The sequence below is a fragment of the Etheostoma spectabile genome, unplaced genomic scaffold (assembly GCF_008692095.1).
Source record: "Etheostoma spectabile isolate EspeVRDwgs_2016 unplaced genomic scaffold, UIUC_Espe_1.0 scaffold363, whole genome shotgun sequence".
NCBI classification, from domain to species: domain Eukaryota; kingdom Metazoa; phylum Chordata; class Actinopteri; order Perciformes; family Percidae; genus Etheostoma; species Etheostoma spectabile.
Genome location: NW_022605593.1, coordinates 41,113 through 42,017, shown reverse-complemented (window position 1 = coordinate 42,017; position 905 = coordinate 41,113). Strand labels below are relative to the sequence as shown.

Below are 905 nucleotides of genomic sequence, written 5' to 3'. Positions count from 1 at the left end.
GCCAGACCCTTAATCTTTCGGATTTGGGTCTAGATTTCCAGGCTACCAACTCATGGCTCAAAACTGAAAGGAGCCATTACATCATGTCATTTTACATGTGTTGCATATGTGTACATCCACGTGTGCATGTCTCCTAATTCATGGAAATATATGTGTATGTGCATAATTTTATCTGCACGTAGTCTTACTACACATACCTGTGAGGTGAAATATGTCATTGTCTCCTTGGCCGACGTCTATTCCTGTACTTGGGCCCACATATATAGCATAGTGCTTGTAGACTGTTTTATCTCCTCCACAGGTTCTCTCAAATGCAACGATATCTCCAAAGTGGAACTGTGAAAAGAAGAAATCAGATATGCATCTATCAGTCTTTCACATTCAGTGCAAATCATTACATTACAATCAAGACTGAATACAAAAGCTACAAAACAAGATATATAACGAACTGTTAGAAAAACATCAAAAATGTAGATTAAAAGCAACAAAGATGCAGAAAAAGTTACAAAAAAAGAAGAAAAAAAAAGGACAAATGTTGAATAATGTATCAAAAATCAATAAAAGCACCAAAGATGTTTAATAAAACCGCTGAAAAAAGGGTCAAAAGCGCAGGAAAAAACTCCTGCTGAAAATGCACCAAGAATACTGGAAAAAAAACAACAAAATGACTTCAAAGAAAAACTAATAAATAAAAATTTATATAAACAATAACTGCATTGATTGAAATGGAACAATAACGATATGATAGCAACTTACATCCTTATTACTCGTTGTTAGTGTGATCCCCAGCAGAAGGACCAACGTAACCAAGATTGGGTTTTTCATTTTTTCCAGCAGTGGAGAACTGGCACGGTGAAAAGAGAACACGTAACAATGAATCATGATGGACATGACACACACACACA

At 35.5% G+C, this 905-nt stretch overlaps 1 protein-coding gene across 1 annotated transcript in view; it reads right to left on the bottom strand.

Moving 5' to 3' along the window:
* LOC116686428 (phospholipase A and acyltransferase 3-like) overlaps window positions 1-905 on the bottom strand; it is a 3,837-nt gene that overhangs the window by 1,796 nt on the left and 1,136 nt on the right. Inside the window, exons 3-4 of the mRNA XM_032511431.1 lie at window positions 757-844; window positions 198-336 (exon numbers count right to left, since the gene is read on the bottom strand). Of these exons, the coding sequence (XP_032367322.1) occupies window positions 198-336; window positions 757-825 (208 nt within the window). The 5' untranslated portion in view covers window positions 826-844. The remainder of the gene's footprint in view (window positions 1-197; window positions 337-756; window positions 845-905) is intronic.